Source organism: Melanerpes formicivorus, unplaced genomic scaffold (genome assembly GCF_026170545.1).
Source record: "Melanerpes formicivorus ecotype bairdi unplaced genomic scaffold, bMelFor1.0.p_v2 SCAF_38, whole genome shotgun sequence".
NCBI classification, from domain to species: domain Eukaryota; kingdom Metazoa; phylum Chordata; class Aves; order Piciformes; family Picidae; genus Melanerpes; species Melanerpes formicivorus.
The window spans coordinates 1,633,817-1,654,884 of record NW_027142390.1 but is presented as its reverse complement, the minus strand read 5'-3'; the positions used below and the strand labels follow the sequence as shown (position 1 = coordinate 1,654,884).

General features: G+C 54.1%; 1 protein-coding gene across 14 annotated transcripts in view; it reads left to right on the top strand.

Moving 5' to 3' along the window:
- ITPR1 (inositol 1,4,5-trisphosphate receptor type 1) overlaps positions 1-21,068 on the top strand; it is a 204,123-nt gene that overhangs the window by 135,515 nt on the left and 47,540 nt on the right. For all 14 annotated transcript variants that reach the window (XM_068157768.1, XM_068157769.1, XM_068157763.1 and 11 more), the window contains 3 exons: positions 12,735-12,915; positions 13,509-13,762; positions 20,767-20,967. In XM_068157768.1, the coding sequence (XP_068013869.1) occupies positions 12,735-12,915; positions 13,509-13,762; positions 20,767-20,967 (636 nt within the window). The remainder of the gene's footprint in view (positions 1-12,734; positions 12,916-13,508; positions 13,763-20,766; positions 20,968-21,068) is intronic.

Below are 21,068 nucleotides of genomic sequence, written 5' to 3'. Positions count from 1 at the left end.
AGAATGTTTTAGAACCAAATGGCTTGGGATGCCTGCAGCTAATGCTGGGAGCTCAGAGGGCCTGGGCACACCCAGGAGCTCTCACTCATGCATGCAGAGTGCTGAGGAGACTTCACTGAGTGTATCTTGTGGAGCAGCTGTGATGTTCTGTGCTGGAGCAACCCAGTGGCCTGCCAGCAGGAAGGAAGTTTGTCAGTGCAGAGAACTTTCCTTCAACCATAGCAGATTCACAGAACCACAGAATGGTTTGGGTTGGAAAAGAGCTCCAGGATCCAGTCCAACCCCAGGGATGGGGACTCCCCCACCTCCCTGGGCAGCCTGTGCTGATCCCTGACCACTCTTGCAGCAAAGAAATTCTTCCTCATCTCCAACCTAACCCTCCCCTGGCACAATTTCAGACCATGTCCTCTTGTCCTACCACCTCACACAAGGGAGCAGAGCCCAACCCTCACCTCACTGCAGCCTCCTTTCAGGGAGCTGTAGAGAGCAGTGATGTCTCCCCTCAGCCTCTCCTCCAGGCTCAACACCCCCAGCTCCCTCAGCTGCTCCTCCCCAGCCCTGCTCTCCAGACCCTGCCCCAGCTTTGCCCTTAGTTGCTTCTCTCTACAGAACTTCTTGACAAGGCAGCTGGAGGGATGGGGACAGGTTATGTAAAAAAAGCTTTTTGGCAGGAAAGCCAAAAGGAAAATGTCCCCCCTGCTTGACCAGGTTTTCCCAGGGGGGATGCTTTGGGCCCCAAGTGAAGCAGGAGGCTGGGACTGGACTGGCACCCAGGAGCTTGCAGGTGATGGCTGTGACATGGAGCTGCCAGGTAACCCCCAGCAGCCATGTTGGAAGAGTAGATCCCTGTGGTGTTTGGGGAGGAATGACTGGAATGGGGGCTGCTGTTGCAGGAGATATGTGCAGGGCCAACACTCAGCCTAGGCAAAGTAGGTGGTTGCCAAGTGGAGCAGAAAAGCAAATCCAGAAATGTTCCTGACAGTAACTGGCAGGAGGGATTCTGATTGTGTTGTGAAGAGAGCTTGTGTAGGGGAGAGGCAGAGCAAGGGAGAATCCTCCCAGTTTGGCTTAGGAAATCTATCAGCAGAGCTGGGGAGGGACTTTTGACAAGGGCTGGGAGTGCCAGGGTGAGAGACAATGGCTTTGAGCTGGAAGAGGGGAGACTGAGACTGGAGAGGAGGAAGAAGTTCTTGAGAGTGAGGGTGGGGAGACACTGGCACAGGTTGCCCAGGGAGGCTGTGGCTGCCTTCTCCCTGGAGGTTTTCAGTGCCAGGCTGGATGAGGCTTTGAGCAAGCTGGGTTGGTGGGAGCTGTCCCTGCCCATGGCAGGGGGCTGGAACTGGGTGAGCTTTAAGGTTATTTCCAACCCAAACTGTTGTATGAAGGAGGGTGAGCTGGTGGTGTGTGGCACACTGGGTCTCACACTGCTGTGTTTTGCTGGAGGGTGAACATGGATGTGAGGAATGGACTGTTCTGTGGGAAGGACAGAGGGCTTTCGATCTGGGCACGAGGAGAAACAGCTGAGAAAACAAACTGCAACCCAGGAGGCTCCATCTGAGCAGGAGGAGAAAGTTGTTTGGTGTGAGGGTGCTGGAGGCCTGGAGCAGGCTGCCCAGAGAGGTTGTGGAGTCTCCTGGTGTGGAGAGCTCCCAAACCCCCCTGGGCACTGTGCTGCTGGGCAGGGTGCTGTGGGAGCCCTGCTTTAGCAGAGGGGGTGGCCTGGGTGATCTCCAGAGCTCCCTTCCAACCCCTCCATGCTGTGACTCTGTTTGCACACAGGGAGCTGTCTGGATGGAAACTTGTCTGGGTTCAGTTCTTTGGAATTCTCTTAGCAGTGTCAGGTGCTTTGATTGCAGTGATGGTGGTGAAAGCCTGGTGGCCATGCCCAGTGAGCTTGTTGCTGCTGCTCAGCAGGAGCTGTGGCTGTCAGTGGGCAGCCTGCCCTCCTTGCTGAGGCAGGCAGGAGCCGAGGTGGAACCGCAGGGTCAGCACCGGGCACCAACTGAACTTGAGAGAGGCTGCAGCTGAGCGAGCTGGGGATTACATAAACCCCCTCAGTCCTTTATGTAACCTCAGCATCCTCCTGCAGGCAGGGCTGGCATCAGCACTTCTGCACCCAGCAGCCCTGGGGGGTGCCCACCAGCTTCCCTCTGGAGCGAGGGGCGAGCGTGCCCTGCTCCAGGCAGCTGCTGGCTGGCACGAGGCGCCCGTGCCCAGGGCTGCTGGCTGGGGTGAGCAGTGCCAGAGCTTGCTGGGCAGGTGCTGCTGCTGGGCAGGCTGCACAAGGACCCACATCCTCAGGAGGGGTGGGAGCTGGGTGCTGCAGCACAGTGAGTTCTCTGCTCTGAAAGCAACCTTGGCAAGTGAATGATAGAGGAGGGAATTGCTGAGGACTTCTGCACTGCTCAGCTCTCATCTGCTAAGCAAGGCCTGGCTGTGCCCCTTGCTCTGCCTCACTTCCCTGCACTTCTGGGTTTCCTTGGTCTGTGGATGTTGGTGGCAGGTCAAGTTCCTTACATAACTGCCTCTCCATGGAGACTTTGGCCTGCTGGGTTCATTAGGGATCTTCTCCCAAGCCAGGGTTCTTGATGAGTTCCCCCCAGGCACAGCGTGGTGCTTGCAGCCTGGGAAGGGGCAAGGAGGTTGCTGGCTTCAGTGTTGGGTGGTTCTTTAAGGAGCACCCTTGAAGTAAGATGAAGCATGACCACTTTGGTGCCTTCTTCCCTCCTTCATCCACACTTCTTCCCCAAGTGGGCTGCAGACACAAAGGATGAGGTGATGTGAGGCAGCACTCAGAGAAGGTGACTATGGATCAGGGAAGAAGTGGGAGTTGTGAAGGCATCTGAACAGAGTTTCTGCTTCTGCACAGAGGATCTGCTCTTCATCCCTCCACTTGAGCATGAGATAAAGACCAGGGGCCCCCACTACTCCAGATTCACAGATTGCACCAGGTTGAAAGGGACCCACGAGGTCCTTTTCACCCCATCCTGTGATTCTGTGGCTTACACGATTGTATAGGATTATACAGAATTAGCCAGGTTGGAAAAGACCTTTGGGATCATCAAGTCCAACCCAGCACCATCTAACCAACTAAGCCATGGCACCAAGTGCCTCATCCAGTTCTGATTTTAAGCACTTCAGTGATGGTGACTCCACCACCTCCCTGGGCAGCCCATCCCAATGGCCAATCTCTCCTCCTGGGACGAATTTCTTCCTTCTTGCCACTTAGAACATTGGCAGCAGTCAGAGGGATCTGTGAGCACACCACCACAGGTGGTGGGAAGTGCCTCAGAGGCAAGGGGACCTCTGGGGCACTAAGCTGTTGTCAAGAGACCTTGAGAGCTTTTGGTTGAGGATGAAACAAGTCTCTTAAAATTTCTTCCCTTTGCTTGTAGCAGGCAGCATTCTTTGCTCAGGAGCCTGCTCCCAAGCCAGCAAGCTGTGGGCATGTGCTGGGGGCTCACCTCTGTCTTTCACCATCTGACAAGGTTCAAACACACCTCATTTAGTAGTATTCTACCTGCATGATGAGCATGTCCCTTCAGAAGGTGACATCAAAAGGAGTAAAGGCCCAGTGGCACCCATCCCCTCCAGCTGTGGGCACTGGTCTTGTCCTGGGGAAAAGCCCTCTCCAGGATGAATCTTGCTTCAAACCCAGAGCCACCTTCGTGCCACAGTTGCCTTCAAAGCAAGGTGCTGAGCCTGCTCTCAGCATTAAATTGATGCTGAGGAAACCCATCTCACAGTGCTCTGTTGATCCACAGCACGTGAGTGACTTGAGATGGCCAAGGAGGGACTTCCTGCAGGGCTTTGTAGTGCTAGGGCAAGAGGGAATGAAGCTTGAGGAGGGCAGAATTAGGCTGGAGATGAGGAAGAAATTCTTGAGAGTGAGGGAAGGGAAACACTGGAACAGGTTGCTCAGGGAGGCTGTGGATGCCTCCCTTTGTGCCTTCCTTCCAACCCAAACCCTTCTGTGGCAGAGATCATTTCATTTTTCTTGGGGGGCAATAGGATGCATTAGGTGAGGTCAGGAACAGGGTGGATGAGGTGAGAGTGCAGGGGTACCATGAAGTGTTTCCACTTGAGCTGTATCTCATATTACTCTTTGAAGTCTCTTTGTGCCATCAGTTTCTTCTGTCATGGCATCTTGGAGCCTTTTTGCTTCAGTTTTCATAGAACTGCAGAATGGGTTGGGTTGGGAGGGGCCTTAAAGCTCACCCAGCTCCAACCCCAGCCATGGGCAGGGACAGCTCCCACCAGCCCAGCTTGCTCGAGGTCTCATCCAGCCTGGTCCTGAGCACCTCCAAGGAGGGGACATCCACAACCTTCCTGTTCCAGTGTCTCCTCACCATCAAGAATGTCTCCCCAGTAAGGGGGCTTTGAGGTGCCTGTCTGTCTGGTGGAGTGGACAAGCAGGAGAAGGGCTTCTCCATCAGGGTTCAGCTGCTGCTCTCCTCCAGCCTTGGTAGCTGGTGGTTGGGTGCCACAAAACCTCTCTTGTGGTGATCCTTTGGAGCCCTGTCTGGATGTGTTCCTGTGTGACCACTGCTGGATTCTGTGGCCCTGCTCTGGCAGGGGGTTGGACTGGGAGATCTCCTGAGATCCCTTCCAAGCCCTGACATCCTGTGAGCCTCTTGGCGTTCCGGTGGCATCCTGAGCCCCTAAAGAAGCAGGGGTGCAAGTCATTGATTCCTCCTCCTCCTTTGGGGCATCCAGGTCCAAGCTGATCTTTTCAGATGATCCCAGGCAGGGCTGAAGTCCTGCAGGAGCAGGCAGAGGCAAGCCAGGCAGAGGCAAGCCAGGCAGAGAAAAACAAGGTCATGCTGCCTTTTTTTTTTCTTTTTGGTAAGCACAGGAATCAACAAAGCCATGTTATATAACTTCTATTTATATCCCACTTGCTCACTAGCTGCAGGCACACACGAGGAGCTGAGAAGGGAATTTAATGAGCTCTCAGGGCTTGCTCACCTTCCAGAGCCGGGTAGGAGCCAGCTTGTTTTTGAAGTGCGTCAGCAAATGAAACCGGTGGTGGGTGGGTGGTTTGGGTAGGTGGATGGACTTGTTGCTATGGTTTTGCTTTAATTCCTCTGTCTCTCAAGAAGATCTTACACCCTTTTTTTTTTCTTTAACTTTTTCTTTTTTCCTCTCCCCCCTGTCTCTTTTGGGGAGTCTGCAGACTTCCTTGTTTCTCACACCTACACAGGGCTGGCCGGCTGGGTGAGGAAGTGGGATTGATGCTCCTGCCACGCAGGAGGCTCACACACATCCAGGAGGAGCTCAAATCGGGCTCCCTGCTGAAAGCAGGTCAGGCCCCCGAGTCTCCCACGCCTCACAGGCCATCTGCTCCCTTCTGGGGGGGGATTGTAACCCCCCAAACCCAACACTCACAACTCTATCTGTCATTCCCCACTAGGAGCTTCTGGCTCCAGGTGAGTGTCCCGTGTCCCTTCGCTCTCCTGTGTCCCTTCGCTGACCCAGGAGTTTTGTGCTGGCTCTGGTAGGGCACAAGAGGACCATGGCTCTGAGAGGTCTGTTCTTGCTTTCCTCTGTGTGAAATGAGTTCAAATTAAATGAGGGTTTTAGCTTTTGAGAGGGGATCTTCTCAGTGCTGATCACTATCTGAAGGGTGAGAGACAAGAGGATGGGGACAGAGTCTTGTCCATGGTGCCCAGCCACAGGGCATCTAGAGGGTCCAGTTCTGGGCTTCCCAGTTCAAGAGACAGGGAGCTGCTGGAGTGAGTCCAGAGGAGGCTACAAAGATGCTGAGGGCCTGGAGCAGCTCTGTGAGGAGCAAAAGCTGAGAGCCCTGGGGCTGAGAGCCTGCAGCAGAGCAGCCCCAGAGGGGAGCTGAGCAATGCTCAGCAAGAGCTGAAGGAGCTGTGGGGAGCAAGAGGCTGGGGCCAGGCTCTGCTCAGTGGTGCCCAGGGACAGCGCAAGGGGCACAGAGTGGAGCTCAGGAAATTCCACCTGAGCAGGAGGAGAAAGTTGTTTGTTGTGAGGGTGCTGGAGGCCTGGAGCAGGCTGCCCAGAGAGGTTGTGGAGTCTCCTGGTGTGGAGAGCTTCCAATGCCAGCAAGCTGTTGTGGGTGCCCTGCTGGAGCAGGGGGGTGGCCTGGATGATCTCCAGAGGTCCCTTCCAACTCTCAGCATGCTGGGATTCTGTGCAGGAGCACATGTAGGATGTGAGGGCTCTTCCCAGCATGAGGGGTGTTACTCTAATTCTCCTGCTGCTCCCATGTAAAGGTGGTTGTGTACTGCAGGGGTTGACATGGGGCAGTCTGGCATTGGAATCATGTCCCAAGGGAAGCAGTGGAGTCCCCTTCATTTAACAGTGTGAAGACTCAGCCTGCCAGGGTGCTGGGCCAGCTCACTTCATCTGCACCACCACCGAGAAAGGTTGGAGCAGATGATCCTTGGGGTCCCTTCCAGCCTGGCATGCTGTGGTTATGTGAAACATTCTCTGTGAGGTGGGATAGAATCTGGAGCCTTCCCTGCTGCTGCAGCTGTGTGGATGCCCATGGCAGGGAGTCTTATTTGTGGAGAAGAGTGGTGGGAAGTCCCCAGCCCTCCTGCTTTTGGGACAGAGTTGATTTTTACAGCTTGCAGAGAAAAGAGGCAATTGAGGTGCTCTGGCAGATTCTCCTCATGGGTTGCTTTCAAACTGTGAAGTATGTTCAGCAGGAAAGATTTCAGCTGCCATTTCCTTAAGCTATGCAAGACTAATGATACCCATCACTCACACCCCCCAGTGATGGATCTGCAGGCAGCCAGGACGCAGGAAAGGCTTGGAGAGGAAAAGCAAGGGATTGGTGATACTGGAAATAAATAAACGAGGCTGGGGAGGGAGGGAGAGAAGGCAAAGTCAGGTTTGAATTCTCTGCAGTGGAAGCCCTTGTGAAGGGTTGGCATTTGTGCTGAATCCTGTGCCTGTGTGAGCAGAGAAGTTCTCCTTCAAGTGTGGCTGCTGTGGAGCAGCCCAGGCAGGAGAAGCGGTCCGGGGGTGGCAAAGTCTTTCCGCAAACATGAAGTAGCACAGGAGTTTTGCATTAGCTGATGCTGGCAGCCTCTCTGGGTAGCCCAAGCATGTTAACATCCCTGTAATAATTTCTCTGCACTGTTGGAATAAAATGTCCTGAACTGGAGCCAGAGAGCTGATCTTGGATCTGGAGGGACTTTCCTCTCCGTGCTCTCCCCGCTTCGCTGGGTCCCGGGGGGTATTTTCACTGGCAGCAGGGAGACGACAGCAGTTTTGCTTTCGTTTGGCAGGGAGGTGTTTGCTGGGGCTTTGCTTGCCCTGATTTATTAGTAAGCAAATATTTGTCTCTCTGGGGAATTCTTTGGGATGTGCTGGGATGGCCTGGCAGGGCTTTGGGCGGCTGTGGTCTGGAGGAAGGGCTGTGAGTTACAGGGGTGTGGTGCGGCGAAGGCTCCGGCCTCGGCGGGCTGACTGCAGGCTCTGTTTGGGTTCTGCAGCCAAATGCTTTGCCTCAAATCAGGTCACCCTGCTTGCAGGAGGAAGCATCTTGAGCAGATGCATCTTAAACCCAAGGCTTGCTAAGAGGTTTGAGTGCTGTTTCTCACAACAGGATTGTTCAGGCCAGCCTGTAATTAGGGAGTCTGGGGCAGGAAGCCAAGCTGCTCACTGCAGGACAATCCAGCAGTTGCTTGGGCTTTCTCTCGGTCTGCAAAGCAGCTGTGACTGCAGGGCAGCCAGCACTCTGCTCAGCTGGCCAGGAAGGCCAATGGCATCCTGGCTTGGATCAGGAATAGTGTGGCCAGCAGGTCTAGGGATGTGATTGTCCCCCTGGACTCTGCACAGGCAAAGCCACACCTCAAATCCTGGGTTCAGTTTTGGGCCTCTCTCTCCAAGAAGGACACTGAGGGGTTAGAGAGTGTCCAGAGAAGGGCAGTGAAACTGGTGAAGGGTCTGGAGAACAGGGGGTGGTGAGGAGCAGCTGAGGCAACAGGGGTGGCTAAGGGGAGACCTTGTTGTTCTCTACAGCTCCCTGAAAGGAGGCTGCACTGAGGTGGGGGTTGGTCTCTTCTCCAGAGTGACAAGTGATAGGAGAAGTGGCAACAGCCTGAAATTGTGCCAGGTGAGGGCTAGGTTGGAGATCAGGAACAAATTCTGTGCTGTGAGAGTGGCCAGGCATTGGCACAGGCTGCCCAGGGAGGTGGTGGAGTCCCCATCCCTGGAGGTGTGCAAGAACCCTGTGGCCATGGCACTTGGGGCCATGGTTTGATGGCCACGGTGGGGCTGGGCTGCTGGTTGCAGGCAATCCTAGAAGCCTTTTCCAACCCAAACAACTCTGTGGTTCTATCATCCCCCTCCCCAGAACTGCTTGGCCATGAACTGAGCTTCTCTTCCCCTCCTTGTTGGGATGGTCTGTGTTTGATGTCAGAAGTCTTAGAAGGGAGGGCAGGGAGGGAGAAGTGATGTGGCAATGGTAGGAGCCATCCCCATTTTTTGCTGATTTCTCTGTTTTCAAATGTGATTCCACAACCCAGATTGTTAATGATCTGCAATATTTAAGAACATGCCAAAAAAGAAGTAGTAAGCAGCACAGAAAATGATACCAATCCTGACTAAAATGCCAGCAAGCAAAAATAGGCTTTTCAGTTTAGCAGCAAGAGGTAGGTAAACATTTCACAGTGTGTGTAAATAATCTGAAGGGGAGAGGCTACCAAGTTCCTGGGAATTAAGCACAGAAGAGGAACAAACTGCAAGTTAGTGACATAACAAGGAGCTTAATCAGGTCTCTAGCAGGCAGTAAGTACTGGAACAGGCCACAGGGTTCAGCTCCAACACTTTCCAAGGCAAGCTAGGATGCTCTTCTCAAGGGCACAGGAGTTAAACACAGCTCTGGGCTCAGTTAGTGAGGGAGAGCCAAGGGCTGGTGGGGCTCAAGCGTGGGCCAAGCTGGAGCTCATCCATGTCCTGCAGCTTTAAGTTGGCCTTCATTTATTTCCTGGGCTAGCCACGTGGATTCAGAGAATGGGTTGGGTTGGAAGGGACCTGGAAGATCATCCAGTCCCAAGCCCCTGCTGTGGGCAGGGACATCTTCCACTAGCCCAGGTTGCTCAAGGCCTCATCCAGCCTGGCCTTCAACACCTTCAGGGAAGGGACATCCATCCACAGCCTCCCTGGGCAACCTGTGCCAGTGTCTCCCAACCCTTACTCTCAAGAATTTCTTCCTCATCTCCAGTCTCAGTCTTCCCTCTTCAAGCTTCAATCCCTTGCCCCTTGTCCCACCACTCCAAGCCCTTGTGAGAAGTGCCTCCCCAGCTTCCTTGCAGGGCCATGTGGTTGCCTGCAGTGGGTTTCTAGATCTCAGGTCCCAGCTTGCTGGTGGCTGACCCCACAGGGTCTGTGTGATTGAGAGTGTTGGGGCTCTTCAGTCTGGAGAGGAGAAGGCTCTGAGGAGACCTAATTGTGGCCTTCCAGTATCTGAAGGGGGCTACAAAAAAGCTGGGGAGGGACTTTTGAGGGTGTCAGGGAGTGATAGGACTGGGGGGGATGGATCAAAACTAGAAATGGGTAGTTTCAGATTGGATGTTAGGAAGAAGTTCTTCCCCATGAGGGTGGTGAGAGCCTGGCACAGGGGAAGCCTCATTCCTGGAGGTGTCTGCAGCCAGGCTGGATGTGGCTGTGAGCAACCTGCTGTAGTGTGAGGTGTCTCTGGCCATGGCAGGGGGTTGGAACTGTCTGAGCCTTGAGGTCCCTTCCAACCCTGACAGCTCAGTGATTCTGTGTGGGGGATGAGGAGCCAGCCTGGTCTGCTTTACCTGATGCACAGTGAGGGCACCTCTTTAGCTAGAAGACAGTGGCTTTGGGGTTTGCATTTGTGCTCCCCAAGGGCTGGCTGGTGTGCAGTGCTCCTGTGCCAGTGGTGCCTTTAAGAGAAGAGTTCCTCAAAACCACCTGTGAGGGTAGAGGTTTGCTGCCCTTTGCACTCTTGCTGGTGGCTGCATGGTGTCTGTGTGCAGCAGCCTCAGCTGCCACTCTCTTTCCACTTTAAGAGGCGGATTTGATCCACTTTCTGCTTTGAGGCTCTGCCCATAAATACATGCTTTTAGGATCCCTGTCAGAGTTACCTGCTGGAGCACATCTTGCAAGATCACACCTCTTAAAATACAGCCTCTTTGCTAGCTGGCATGTGGTTGATTCATATGTGTGAAGGTGTTAGGCTCCCTGACCTCAAGTGAAACAATCATCTGGTGACAGCCCTGGAACGCACGCACAGCACAAACGAGAGAAGCCCTTACTGGAAACCTCCCTTTCTTCTGGGGGTTTGCTTGGTTTTTTTCTTCTCTGAAGTGCAGTGGAAAAGTCAGTTGAGAAGCTTTGAAAAGCCAACAGAAATCCAGCCTGTCAGCAAATAACTGCTGCCTGCATTCAAAGTGTGGGGCATGAGAAAAAGCTTCTCCTTCGCCGCTGCTTTGTCACAGGGAAAGTCCTCCTGAATAAGCTGCTGAGACGTGCAACCAGGTTGCTCTCCTGACCAGCAAGGGGTATCTTTGTCCAGAAAACAGTTACCCTTTCTAGAACTTGATGGTTTGTAGAATCACAGAGCTGTTTGGGTTGGAAAAGTCCTCTGAGATCATCCAGTCCAGCCCTCAACCCAACACCACCATGGTCCCAAGTGCCATGGCCGCAGGCTTCTTGCACATCTGCAGGGATGGGGACTCCACCACCTCCTTGGGCAGCCTGTTCCAACCCCTGACCACTCTTGCAGCAAAGAAATTGTTCCTCATCTCCAACCTAACCCTCCCCTGGCACCATTTCAGGGCCGCTCTTGTTCACAGGAGATGAATCGGCATCCCTGGAGGTGTTCAATAAATGTGTGGCCGTGGCACCCGGGGACGTGGCTTAATGGCCGTGGTGGCCTTGGGTTGATGGTTGGACTCAATCTTGGAGGTCTCTTCCAACCCAAACAATTCTTTGGTTCTATCTCATGAGCTCCTTGAGGCAGGAGAGGTCCTCTTCAGCCTGTCACCGAAGACACGACGTCATGAGCGTTTCAAAGTCATTGTGACTGCAGCTGCTGGGGACTGATCAAAGCAGGCGCAGCAGAGAGGGCCTGGTGTGCTGCTCCTGGCAGGAAGGCAGCCAGGAGTGATTGCTGTTCCTGCTTTCATTCCTTTATTTCATTTCTTTTGTCTGTCATTCCATAAATCAGGCTTCATTCCTATTCATGGTGGAGAGCCGTTGGATCGCGAGCTGCTGCAGAACGCGAACTGATTGCAGAGTGCTCTGCAGAAGGTGACCCACTTAGGAGTTCACCCTTCAGTCCTGCTGGAGCTCAGGGCCTGATTTATGTAACAACATCTTGGTTTCATCAGGCACTGTCTGATCGCTCACTCTGGTGGCTGCCTTCTGACCTGGCCGTGATTTGTATTCTCCTCGGTCCGTGGGAGGAACTCTCTGTCTCTGAGCACATATGGGCAGGAGGACATCAATAAACCTTCCCGGGAGGACTCCCTGCCTTGAGTTCTGCCAGCTCAAGAGATGCTGGAGTAGGAATCACAAGTCTCAGACAGGGCCATGGAAACTCAGCACAAACTGTCCCTCCTTGCATTGCCCTGTTTGTGCCTTGTGTGGACTCCAGGCAGACCTCAGAGCAGCCTTCCAGGGCCTGAACGGGCTCCAGGAGAGCTGGGGAGGGACTCTGGACAGGGCCTGGGAGTGCCAGGATGAGGACAATGGCTTTGAGCTGGGAGAAGGGAGATTGAGACTGGAGAGGAGGAAGAAATTCTTGAGAGTGAGGGTGGGGAGACACTGGCACAGGTTGCCCAGGGAGGCTGTGGATGTCCCCTGCCTGGAGGTATTGAAGGCCAGGCTGGATGAGGCCTTGAGCAGCCTGGGCTGGTGGGAGGGGTCCCTGCCCATGGCAGGGGGTTGGAGCTGGATGATCTTCCAGGTCCCTTCCAACCCTACCCCTTCTATGAATCTCTAACTGTGATTAGTGTTGATGATTGTCTGTTATGAGTCCTCTGCCCTCTGACTTGAGGGCAGGAGAGCAGGACAGTTTTTGTCTCCATATTTTGCTCATCCCTTTTTCTTTCTGAATGGAGAATCAAGGTACAACCAATTCCACCAGCCTTCCTTCATTTCTTTGGGCTTGCCATTGGCACAGGCTGCCCAGGGAGGTGGTGGAGTCCCCATCCCTGCAGATGTGCCAGAAAGGTGTGGCCATGGCACTTGGGGCCATGGTTTGATGGCCATGGTGCATCGGGTTGCTGGTTGGTTGGTGGAGTCACCATCAGTGGAGGTGTTCAGGAGGAGACTTGATGGGGTGCTTGGTGCCATGGGTTAGTTGTTTAGGTGGGTTGGATTGGTTGATGGGTTGGATGTGATGATCTTGAAGGTCTTTTCCAACCTGGTTTATTCTATTCTTATGTTTTTTCCAACCCAAACAATGCTCTGATGTTGTGATTCTAATTCTGTTGCTGAGAGAGAAGTCTGCTGCCCAGTGCATCAGGGCTGCAGTCTTGTATCTCAGTCAGCTCCAGGCTGCATTTGGAAGCTGTCAGTAGCTGAGGTGCTTGGGCTTCCTTCACCATCAAACACAAGCTTCCATTCCTCTGGGTTTTGCTGTCCTGACAGCTGGCTAACCTCCCAGTCCTCCAGGGTGTCACACAGAGAGGTGGAATAATCTCCATTCCATCCTGAAGATGCATGGTTTGGGTGTGGGTGGTTTGAGCCACAGCTGCTCTTCCTTCCTTCTCTTGCAGCATTCCTTCTTCTGCCGCCTGACGGAGGACAAGAAATCAGAGAAGTTCTTCAAGGTCTTCTATGATCGGATGAAAGTGGCACAGCAGGAGATCAAGGCCACTGTCACTGTCAATACCAGTGACTTAGGGAATAAAAAGAAAGATGAGGACTCAGACAGAGATGCACCAAACAGGAAGAAAGGTAATCCCTGGGGGTGCTGCTTCTGAAGTGACTCAAAGGGGTCGCGTGCTGGGCTCCGACCTTGTGTCGACCGATGCAGTAATGCTCTGATCTCTGATCCCACAGAGCAAAGCTCAGAGGTCAGTGGTGCCCTGGCTCAGGATGTCGAGAGCTTCATCCCTCCTTCATCCATTTGTGAGGTTGTGCTATTGAAAGGATGAGAAAAGTCTTTCTGAGACGAGACTCTGCCGCCTTGTCTCTCCTGACAAGCACTGACCAGGGGCTCAGTGTCTTCTCTGGCAATAAGTGGAGAAATCCCAGTTTTGCTCTCTAGCAGGTCCTCTGTGGTAACTCCTGGTAGTGCTAGATGTGTGTGCCCTAACCAATTAATCCCAGAGTGGAATAACTTTACTGTGGCTCGCTTAGAAGGTGTGAAGAGTGACATGATGTCCTTCTAAACTCCAGACCCTCACATCACACTAAACATACTCACCAACAGAACTGCTGAGGAGTAGCTGGCCTGGGTGTGAAACTCATGGGAGATGTGTGAAGAGATTTTTCTGGTCCCTCTCCTTCTGCTTGCCCTGAGGGAGGTCTCATCTTGTGTGTTTCAGCGAGGGAGCCCATGACCCAAATCACCGAGGAGGTGCGGGACCAGCTGCTGGAGGCCTCTGCGGCTACCAGGAAGGCTTACAACACCTACCGCAGGGAAGCTGATCCTGAGGACCACTACTCAGCAGGAGAAGGAGCACAGCCTGCAGCAGACAAGAGCAAAGATGACCTGGAGATGAGTGCTGTCATCTCCATAATGCAACCCATCCTGAGGTTCCTGCAGCTGCTCTGTGAGAACCACAACCGGGACTTGCAGGTAGAGCCTGGTCCCGGGCAGATCACTCTCCCAGGTCCCCCAGGCCCCTTGGGATTTCCTTTGGTCTTGAAGATAATCCATAAGAAAAAAAAAGGTGGTTATGACTTGCTGGAGCCATGCATGGCAGTCCCACCACCAGTGCTCAGTGGTCTTTGCAATGTGTGTGTGTCAGGTGCTGGAACCGACCCTTCGTGTGGGCTTTGTACAAGTAAATGCTGGAGGCAAGGAAGTGTTGTGCTGTGAAGGTAGTGATGGGCTTTGGAGAGGGCAAGGAGGGAAAAGTCCAGTCATGGAGGGACATAGAGAGACCACTAGGACTTGGGTTTCAGCAGCCCTCAAGCATTTGGCCAAAAAAGCCAATGGTTGCCTGAGGTGCACTGAGAGGAGTGTGGCCAGCAGGGCAAAGGCAGTTCTACCACTCTGCTCTGCCCTAGGGAGGGCTCCAAAGGTCCAGAGGGGAAGGGAACTACTGGAGGGAGTCCAGGAGAAGTTATGAAGCTGCTGAGGGGCCTGGAGCAGCTCTGTGAGCAGCAAAGGCTGAGAGCCCGGGGGCTGAGAGCCTGCAGCAGAGCAGCCCCAGAGGGGAGCTGAGCAATGCTCAGCAAGAGCTGAAGGAGCTGTGGGGGGCAAGAGGCTGGGGCCAGGCTCTGCTCAGTGGTGCCCAGGGACAAAGGTCAATGAGCACAAACTGGAACCCAGGAAATTCCATCTGAGCAGGAGGAGAAAGTTGTTTGTTGTGAGGGTGCTGGAGGCCTGGAGCAGGCTGCCCAGAGAGGTTGTGGAGTCTCCTTGAGTGGAGAGCTTCCAACCCTGCCTGGGCATTGTGCTGCTGGGCAAGCTGCTGTGGGTGCCCTGCTTTGTGAGCTGGGTTGGACTGGGTGAGCTCCAGAGCTCCTTTCCAGCCCCTCCATGCTGGGATTTCACTCTGTGCTCCATGTGCCTCCACAGCAGGTAAGATTTGTGCTTCCCAGTGGCCTGCATTTAACTTCCTCTTAGTTCAGCTCTGGTGCTGGATTCAAACGGAGCACAGGCAAGGAGCTGGTGAGGCTCAGCGCTACCTTCTCCATGCCCTCAGAAAGGAGGAATGATTGCCGTGGCTGCACACTGCGGAGGGGCTGCCAGCAGTGCAGGACCCTGCCCGAGAGCCTCCCGGCCCTGCCAAAGGGCTTCCGCTGCCCTGGCGCGGCCCCGCCGCTGGCAGGGTGGGAGCTGAGCTCCGGCCGGGAGCCTCGCAGCCTTTTATAGGTGCTGAGCTTACACACAGCAGGGTTTCTCCTCGCTTTTCTCTCCACCTCCCCCCAAAAAAGCCATTTGATCTCTGTTTTGTCAAGCCATTTTCAGGCCGTTAGCGGTGTGGAGGCAGGCAGGGGCCAGCAGCCTTCCGTGGCAGGAGCCCAAACCGCACGCACAGGATCCCTGCCTGCTGCTGCCTTTGGCTGAGCTCTGCAAGCTATAGGAGCACAATTGAACTCGAGCCAGGCAGGAAACTTGGCCTGAGCTCTTCACCAGCCCTGAAACAATTAGCTTTCCCAAACAGCAGGTAGCTGTGTGTTCAGCTCTGGGAGGAAGGAGAGTAAAGGATGTAAGGAGAAGCTGCTTCGGTGTGAGGCTGCCCAGAGAGGTTGTGGAGTCTCCTTGTCTGGAGAGCTTCCAAGCCCTCCTGGACACTGATCCTGGGCACACTGCTGTGGGTGCCCTTCTTTAGCAGGGGGGTTGGACTGGATGATCTCCAGATGTTCCTTCCCACCCCACTGTGCTGGGATTGTGTGAATGAATGAGATCAGAGCTCACCTGCTTGGTGCAGCTGGAGGTTCATCAAACCAAGCCCTTAGCAAGCTGCTGGGGATTGTGAGCAGCCTGATGATGTGAAAAACAGGAATGTGCAAGCCAGAGCTGTGACAGCTGATAAGTGTTTGAGATGAGGAGGAAGCCCTTGTGAAAAGGCTCAGGGAGCTGCAGCCCTGCACCTTTTGCATCACTCAGTGGTTCCCCTCACAGATAGAACTGCAGTTTGTTCTGCACTGCACACAGGATGCTGTCCCCTGCCAGCTTGCTCTGGGGGACTGCAGGAGGAGTTGCAATTTCTTCTTCAAAGGAATGCAAGGACTGGGACAAACAGATGAATGCTTAAGTGTGGGGGGGCCACACCTACAGTACTGGGTTCAGTTTTGAGCCCCTCACTCCAAGAAGGACATTGAGGAGCTGGAGAGGGTCCAGAGAAGGGCAACAAAGCTGGGGAAGGGTCTGGTGAGGAGAAGCTGAGGGAGCTGGGGGTGTTCAGCCTGGAGAAGAAGAGGCTGAGGGAGACCTCACTGCTCTCTGCAGCTCCCTGAGAGGAGGCTGGGGCCAGGTGTGGCTTGGGCTCTGCTCTCAAATTGCAAGTGATAGGACAAGAGCAAACAGCTTCAGGTTGCCCCAGGGGAGATTTAGGTTGGACACAAGGAATGATTCTTGCCCAAAACAATTGCCAGCCCTGGCCCAGGCTGCTCAGGGCAGTGACGAAGTCCCTGTCCCTGGAGGGGTTTCGAGGCCCTGGAGATGTTAGAATAGAATAAACTTTATTAGAATAAACCAAACCAGGTTGGAAGAGACCTTCAAGATCATCGTGTCCAACCCATCAACCAATCCAACCCACCCAAACAGCTAACCCATGGCAGCAAGCACCCCATCAAGTCTCCTTCTGAACACCTTCAATGACGGCGACTCCACCACCTCCCCGGGCAACCCGTTCCATAGCGCAATCACTCTTTCTGTATAGAACTTCTTCCTAACATCCAACCTGAACCTCCCCTGGCGCAGCTTGAGACTGTGTCCTCTTGTTCTGGTACTGGGTGCCTGGGAGAAGAGACCATCATCAGCCTGTCTACAACCTCCCTTCAGGTAGTTGTAGAGAGTGATAAGGTCACCCCTAAGTCTTCTCTTCTCCAGGCTAAGCAGCCCCAGCTCCCTCAGCCTCTCCTCATAGGGCTTGTGTTCCAAACCCCTCACCAACTTTGTTGCTCTTCTCTGGACTCGTTCCAGCAAGTCAACATCCTTCCTAAACTGAGGGGCCCAGAACTGGACACAGTACTCGAGGTGTGGCCTAACCAGTGCAGTGTACAGGGGCAGAATGACCTCCCTGCTCCTGCTGGCCACACTGTTCCTGATGCAGGCCAGGATGCCATTGGCCCTCTTGGCTGCCTGGGCACACTGCAGGCTCATGTTAAGCCTACCATCAACCAGCACCCCCAGATCCCTCTCTGCCTGGCTGCTCTCTAGCCACTCTGACCCCAGCCTGTAGCACTGCATGGGGTTGTTGTGGCCAATGTGCAGAACCTGGCACTTGGATGTGTTAAATCTCATGCCGTTGGATTCTGCCCATCTGTCCAGCCTGTCCAGGTCCCTCTGCAGAGCCTCTCTACCCTCCAGCAGATCAACTCTTGCCCCCAGCTTGGTGTCGTCAGCAAATTTACTGATGATGGACTCAATGCCCTCATCCAGATCATCAATAAAGATGTTAAAGAGCACAGGGCCCAGCACTGATCCTTGGGTGTGGTGCTGAGGGTCATGGTTTAGTGGTGAGCTGGCAGTGCTGGGGTCAGGGTTGAACTCATTGATCTCAAAGATCTCTTCTAACCCAAACAATTCTCTGGCTCTGCCTCACTCCCCACTCCTGGCTGCACACATCACATGTGGCTGAGGACTTCTCTCAGACTCTTAGGTGTTTGGGTTTTCTTAACCTTGCATGAGGTCTGAGCCCTTGGGAGCTCAGCCTTGCTCACAAAGCTGTCTGGGCTCCGCACTGCTGTAGCCAGCCTGTCACCTGGTCTCTTTGGCCAGGCTGCAGCCCCTCCACTTTCCTTAGGAGGCCCTTTCTGTGCTGCCTCTGGCCTGAATGAAGACATGAAGTGTACTACAGAATCAGTCACGAGAACTGAAGCTTGTGACAAGCTGAGTGAAGCATCCAGGAAACAGGAGCTGGAAGCAAGAGCTGTGCTGGCTGGAGGAGAATAGAGCTTCCCAGTATAGAATCATGGAACTGTTTGTTTGGAAAAGCCCTCTAAGATCACTGACTCCAACCAGCAACCTCAGCCCACCCTGGCCATTAAACCCTGCCCCCAGGTGTCTTGAACAGCCCCAGGGATGGGGACTCCACCAGCTCCCTGGGCAGCCTGTCCCAGTCCCTGAGTGCTCTTGCAGCAAAGAATTTTTTCTGGGTCTCAACCCTCCCCTGGCACAACTTCAGGCCATTTCCTCTCCTCTCACCTGATACTAGGGAGAAGAGAAGGACCCCCACCTCACCTCTGTCCAGGGAGCTGTAGAGAGCAGGGAGGTTTCCTCTCAGCCTGTTCTTCTCCAGACTAAACAGCCCCAGTTCCCTCAGCTGCTCCTCACCTGTCCTCTTCTCTCTTCCCCAGCTTCATTGCCCTTCTCTGGCCTGGCTCCAACACCTCAATGTCCTCCTTGGAGTGAGGAGCCCAACACTGAACCCAGTATTGGAGGTGTGCCCTCACCAGATCCACCAGAGAGTAACTCTGTCTCAGCTGAGTGCATAGGATCCTTCAGGCTGGGCACTGAGAGCTCCTTTCCCCCTTTCCTCCTCCACATCCCACAAGCTGCAGACTTTGCCTGCCTTGCAGCTGCAGCTCTGTCACTCTTGATTCTGAGCACAGGGACCTGTGGATGGTGCATACCTTGGGGCCATTCCTGCTGCAAGCCACAGGATGGCATGCTCCATATGGAGGAGCCTGGGAGAGGCTGTGGCTGACAGCACATGAAGAGCTCCATCCACGCTGGCTGAGACAGCAGGAGACATTCCCTGGGGCAGGCTGTGTCAGAGCAGTGGGGTCCTGTTTGCTGCAAGGTTCCCCTTCCCCCTCCTTTCACCATCTCACCATTGTCCTTCTGCCTCCTGTGCCTCACTCCTCCTCTTTGCCTTGTGTTTATTGACTTTGGATCAAGAAGTTAAAGCTGGTGTCAACAAGCTCTCAGCAGAACAAATGCCATGCTGCAGCAGGGAGGCTTTTGTTTGATCGCTTGCAGTGTTCTCCACTATTTCTCTCTTCCCCCCCACCCCCACTGTGTGGAGGGAAGACACAAGCTCCCCTTGCTGTGCAGCATCAACCTTTCTCCATTCTGACAAGTTAATCAAAAGGCAGGATGCTAAATGAGCAATCAGGGGCGATGTGCTGAATCACTGTCACCTTTACTCTGCGTTCATAGACAGCAGGTTCCTTTTTTAGCCTCGCCTGCAATCCGAGCTGGCAATTCCTCACTCCCTTTGCCTTAAAAGACTTATTAGGCTGACACAGGCAATCAGTTAGCAGCCCTGGCACAGGAGACCTTGCTGCTTCCACGGGCCCATGCACCTCCTTCATCTGAGGAGGGCTTTTTTCACCTTGGGAGTGTTTTGTGACTTGTTAGAATGGAGCTAGGTAGGAGTTCCATTTGGATTGCTAAGGCTGAGGGGAGACCTCATTGCTCTGAGAGGATGCTGCACTGAGGTGAGGGTTGGGCTCTTCTCCCTAGGATCAGCTGGTAGAAGGAGAGGGAATGGCCTCAAGTTGCACCAGGGGAGGTTTAGCTTGGAGATGAGGAAAAATTTCTGTGCTGCAAGAGTGGTCAGGGACTGGCACAGGCTGCCCAGGCAGGTGGTGGAGTCCCCATGCCTGGAGGGGTGCAAGAAAGCTGTGGCCATGGCACTTGGGGGCAGGGCTTAGTGGCCATGGTGGGGTTGGGCTGATGGTTGGACTTGATCTTGGAGGTCTCTTCCAACTCAAACACTTCTGTGATTGTCCTGCTTGATGCTTTGAGGAAGGCAAGCGGTGGTTGCTCTGCCTGTTTGCAGGGTGCTGACAAACAGCATCTGAGTCACTGGGAAACTTGGTTTCTTTAATTGCCCTCCTTTGTTTTGGGTGGGTTTGGTGGTTTTCTTTTCATTTGGAACACAGGAGGCAGGAAGCATCTTTAATCCATGCTGATAAAACTGGCATTGCATTAGAGGAGCTGCTCCTAATCAGCAGCTTCAAGCTGCTGGGATTACAATAATGATGTGGGAAGAACTGCAGTTGAGGGAATTGCATCTTGTGATGCCTGCCTTCAAGGCATGTGGTCAGCTGCCTCCTGGCAGGTGGTGCTGGTGTGAAACCAGAGCCAGGGACGTGTTGCTTCCATCCTGGAGAAAGGGCTGAGGAGGAGAGAGCCTTGAGAGATGGTCAGCAGTGAAATCCCAGCATGGTGAGGGTTGGAAAGGAGCTCTGGAGCTCATCCAGTCCAACCCAACCCCTCAAGCAGGGCACCCACAGCAGCTTGCCCAGCAGCACAGTGCCCAGAGGGGGTTGGAAGCTCTCCACACCAGGAGACTCCACAACCTCTCTGGGCAGCCTGCTCTAGGCCTCCAGCACCCTCACAACAAACAACTTTCTCCTCCTGCTCAGATCCAACCTCCTGGGTGCCAGTCTGTGCCCGTTGCCCCTTGTGCTGTCCCTGGGCACCACTGAGCAGAGCCTGGCCCCAGCCTCTTGCCCCCCACAGCTCCTTCAGCTCTTGCTGAGCATTGCTCAGCTGCCCTCTGGGGCTGCTCTGCTGCAGGCTCTCAGCCTTTGCTGCTCAGAAGGATGCTGCCATGCTCACAGGACAGGTGGCTGGGAGGGCAGCTTCCAGGAGCTCCCTGCTGGCTGTGAAGGGCCCATTCCCTCTGGGGTTCAGAGCCATAAGGAATTCTTTCTGTTTATTGCTCCTGCTTTAAAACTGGAAGCCAGCAAGCTGCTGGAGAGGGCAGCACACTGCAGGCAAGCCCTGAAAGAGCCTGAAATTGCCTGTGCAGACTCCAGTGGAAGTGCAGCAGTGCAGTTGTTCTAGTGGCCATGTGCAGTGGTGATCTGAGTTGGGACTTCAGGACCTTAGAGGTCTTCTCCAGCTGAAACAATTCTGCCATTCAGTGAAATATTCCCATCCAAGCATCACTTCCTGTGGGTTTGGCTTCTGCCTTCCCCCACCCCTGGCTTTTTCCCCTCTCCCCACAGAATTTCCTTCGCTGCCAGAACAACAAAACCAACTACAACCTGGTGTGTGAGACCCTGCAGTTCCTGGACTGTATCTGTGGAAGCACCACTGGTGGACTTGGACTTCTTGGGCTGTATATCAATGAGAAAAACGTGGCCTTGATCAACCAGACACTGGAAAGCTTGACTGAGTACTGTCAGGGTCCTTGCCATGAGAACCAGGTAATGCAGCCATGGCTGTACAGACATCATCACCCTTTCCCCTGCACCCACAGCCTGTGCCTTGGCTCTTGGTCTGCCAGGCTTGTTCTGTCCTAAAGCAC